This window comes from Paracoccidioides lutzii (genome assembly GCF_000150705.2).
Source record: "Paracoccidioides lutzii Pb01 unplaced genomic scaffold supercont2.8, whole genome shotgun sequence".
NCBI lineage: Eukaryota > Fungi > Ascomycota > Eurotiomycetes > Onygenales > Ajellomycetaceae > Paracoccidioides > Paracoccidioides lutzii.
The window spans coordinates 721,441-723,831 of record NW_015440954.1 but is presented as its reverse complement, the minus strand read 5'-3'; the positions used below and the strand labels follow the sequence as shown (position 1 = coordinate 723,831).

The following is a 2,391-nucleotide window of genomic DNA, read 5'->3' as shown; positions in this document are numbered from 1 at the left end:
ATCGTCATAGAACCGGTAAATATCATCCGGGTCGACAACCAGCATACTCCCACCGGCAACGCCATCAACCTTTTTGACGATCTTTGTTTTATACGTTTTTGCTATCTGACCGTCAGGTGAGATACCACCCCAATATCCGAGAAGGGCATGCCAAACGGCAATATGCTGGATATGTGTGTGCTTTTGGCGTATTTTACTGGTTGTATGCTTCAACCCATTTGGGAACCCTTCCTTATTCGCTTCGAATTCCATCCAGCCACGTTTAAACTGAACCTCGCCCTTTCTGTCCAATGCCTGCCAATTATCATCTATGATGAGGTTGACAATATTGATGCCATTTGCTTTTAGAATATCGAGGGCTTTTAATATTTTTTCCTCTGTCAAGTCCTGTCCTAGAGCATTCCAAGTACAATAAGCTAAGCCGTCATACCAATCAGACATCCATTGAACCTGAGGGTCATCCTCCACGAGAACAATATCACTATCCAACGGTGATTTCGGCTCATTCAGCTCCTGCGGCGTAGTTGAAGTTGCGGACCTAGTTCCAGAAATCTGTCTCACGACTTTTCGGGACTCATACATTACAGCGCTTTTCGCGACCTCGAAAGAAGGTGCCACCGCAACTAGAACCTGAAAGTTGGAGTTGTGGAAACTGTCATTCCTCACAACCGCCACAATCTGGCCTTTGTCTCCGGAATTAAATAGAGTCATGACGTTATCCACCCCACTGATAGCAAGGAGAACGAGGTGCGTTCCATCTTTGCGCAAAAATGACAGAAAAATAGCGTCCTCTGTCAAAGCCAGGTTATTCATGCCGTGTCGTGGTGCAATCCAAGGTTCCCATATACGGACAAGAGCAAAATATCTGACGAAATCCTTCGGGAGTGCGAAATTTATTTTCTCGTGAGTGCTCTGGTTATCAATCGCGGATAGGATAGTGCCTGTCACGCTCCACAAAAGTGCCCCGGGGGACTCGCTAGAGCGTGTCTCAATCTCGAGCTTCGGATTAATATGATCCAAATATTCAGTCAACTTTGACTCCTGGACCACGGGCTCAAGGCTCTTGCGAAGTTGAGAGCTGAAAGGTTCAAAAACCAATTCGCCATCTTTCGTCCCAAATTGATCCTTCACCCATGTCCACGAAGACTCTGCATCGATTCTATATCTAATAGTAAAAGCGGCATGCTTACCCTGTTTCGGGAAGTCAAGTTCCTGGGAAAATGTGTAGGTGTGATAGTTTGGCCCTGGTCCAGGGCCCATTGCCATGGGAATAGTTTGTGACGTCGAACTCTTTTGCAAGGGAAGTGCTTCCCATGAATCGTTATTGTTAACATTATGCCAGATGGAAACCTCCCAGGTCTGCTCAGGAAACGAGCGGCTTGACTTGAGTTGGACGGTAAAGAGGAGCTATGAAGTATTAGCAACTATAGTTAATATATGGCGTTTAACGTCTGCATCTCGGCAAAGAGACAACTAGATAAAAACCTTGTAATTTAAAGCAAGCAATTGCAAGTTATGAAATAAAATGTCATATTACGGAAGAGGCTGAGAAAGAAGTCTGCTCAAGATAACACTATCCGCCATACCTTATCTTGATCTCCACTCCTTTTCAGACATGTAACCTGGCCCAAGGGCGGCCAGCTGGTAATATCTGCAAAAAGGCTCATCTGTGCTGCTCGCACAAATTTGATCTGTGAGGGGCGTTCTGCCTTCTGCTGGCTCAGTTGAGTTGCACTCCCTTGTCCCGTGTTTAGAGTTATAGAAGCTAGAGCGCTCGAGAGCATGGATGAAAGGGTCGCTTTTGTCATTTCACCTTTATTTTTATTTTTATTTTTTTTTATTTATTTATTTACTTTTGTTGTTGTTGTTGTTGTGTAGACAGACGGGTGGGCGAAGTATTCAACTGTCCCCTATTGAATTGTAGGATGACTGTCCGAGATGATAACCAAGAGGGTATAGATTAATGTAATTTACATCTGGATAACTGAAGAACTGTTAAATATCGTGCAACGAGAGGTGGAGATTTGGAGACGGATATTATTTAGAGCAATGAACTAGTTAATCATCAAAAGTTACCTGTAACTATCTGTACCACGGTTCGGCACTTCATTTGCTCCTCTGAAACACAAACACAACGGTACTGGAAAATCTTTTTTGCATGCTAGATGTCCAACTGAGGAACATATTAAATCTAAAGGACGCGTCTGACCTAGTCAGTTCACGAAATTTATTCAAGTCGTTCAAACTGCTGGCTACGGATCATTCAAAATTGTCGGTGCAGGAGGAGTAGCCTTCACTAGCGAAGCCACCTGAGAAACATATAACTATACAATACAAATCTCTTAAGACCCAACAACAACTAATAGTTACTAGTTATAGCTACCCTGGACA

At 43.7% G+C, this 2,391-nt stretch overlaps 1 protein-coding gene across 1 annotated transcript in view; it reads right to left on the bottom strand.

Moving 5' to 3' along the window:
- PAAG_03177 (hypothetical protein) overlaps positions 1 to 1,808 on the bottom strand; it is a gene marked incomplete at both ends in the record, with an annotated part of 3,131 nt that extends 1,323 nt beyond the window's left edge. Inside the window, 2 exons of the mRNA XM_002794586.1 lie at positions 48 to 1,407; positions 1,587 to 1,808. Of these exons, the coding sequence (XP_002794632.1) occupies positions 48 to 1,407; positions 1,587 to 1,808 (1,582 nt within the window). The remainder of the gene's footprint in view (positions 1 to 47; positions 1,408 to 1,586) is intronic.
- Positions 1,809 to 2,391: the final 583 nt, after the last annotated feature.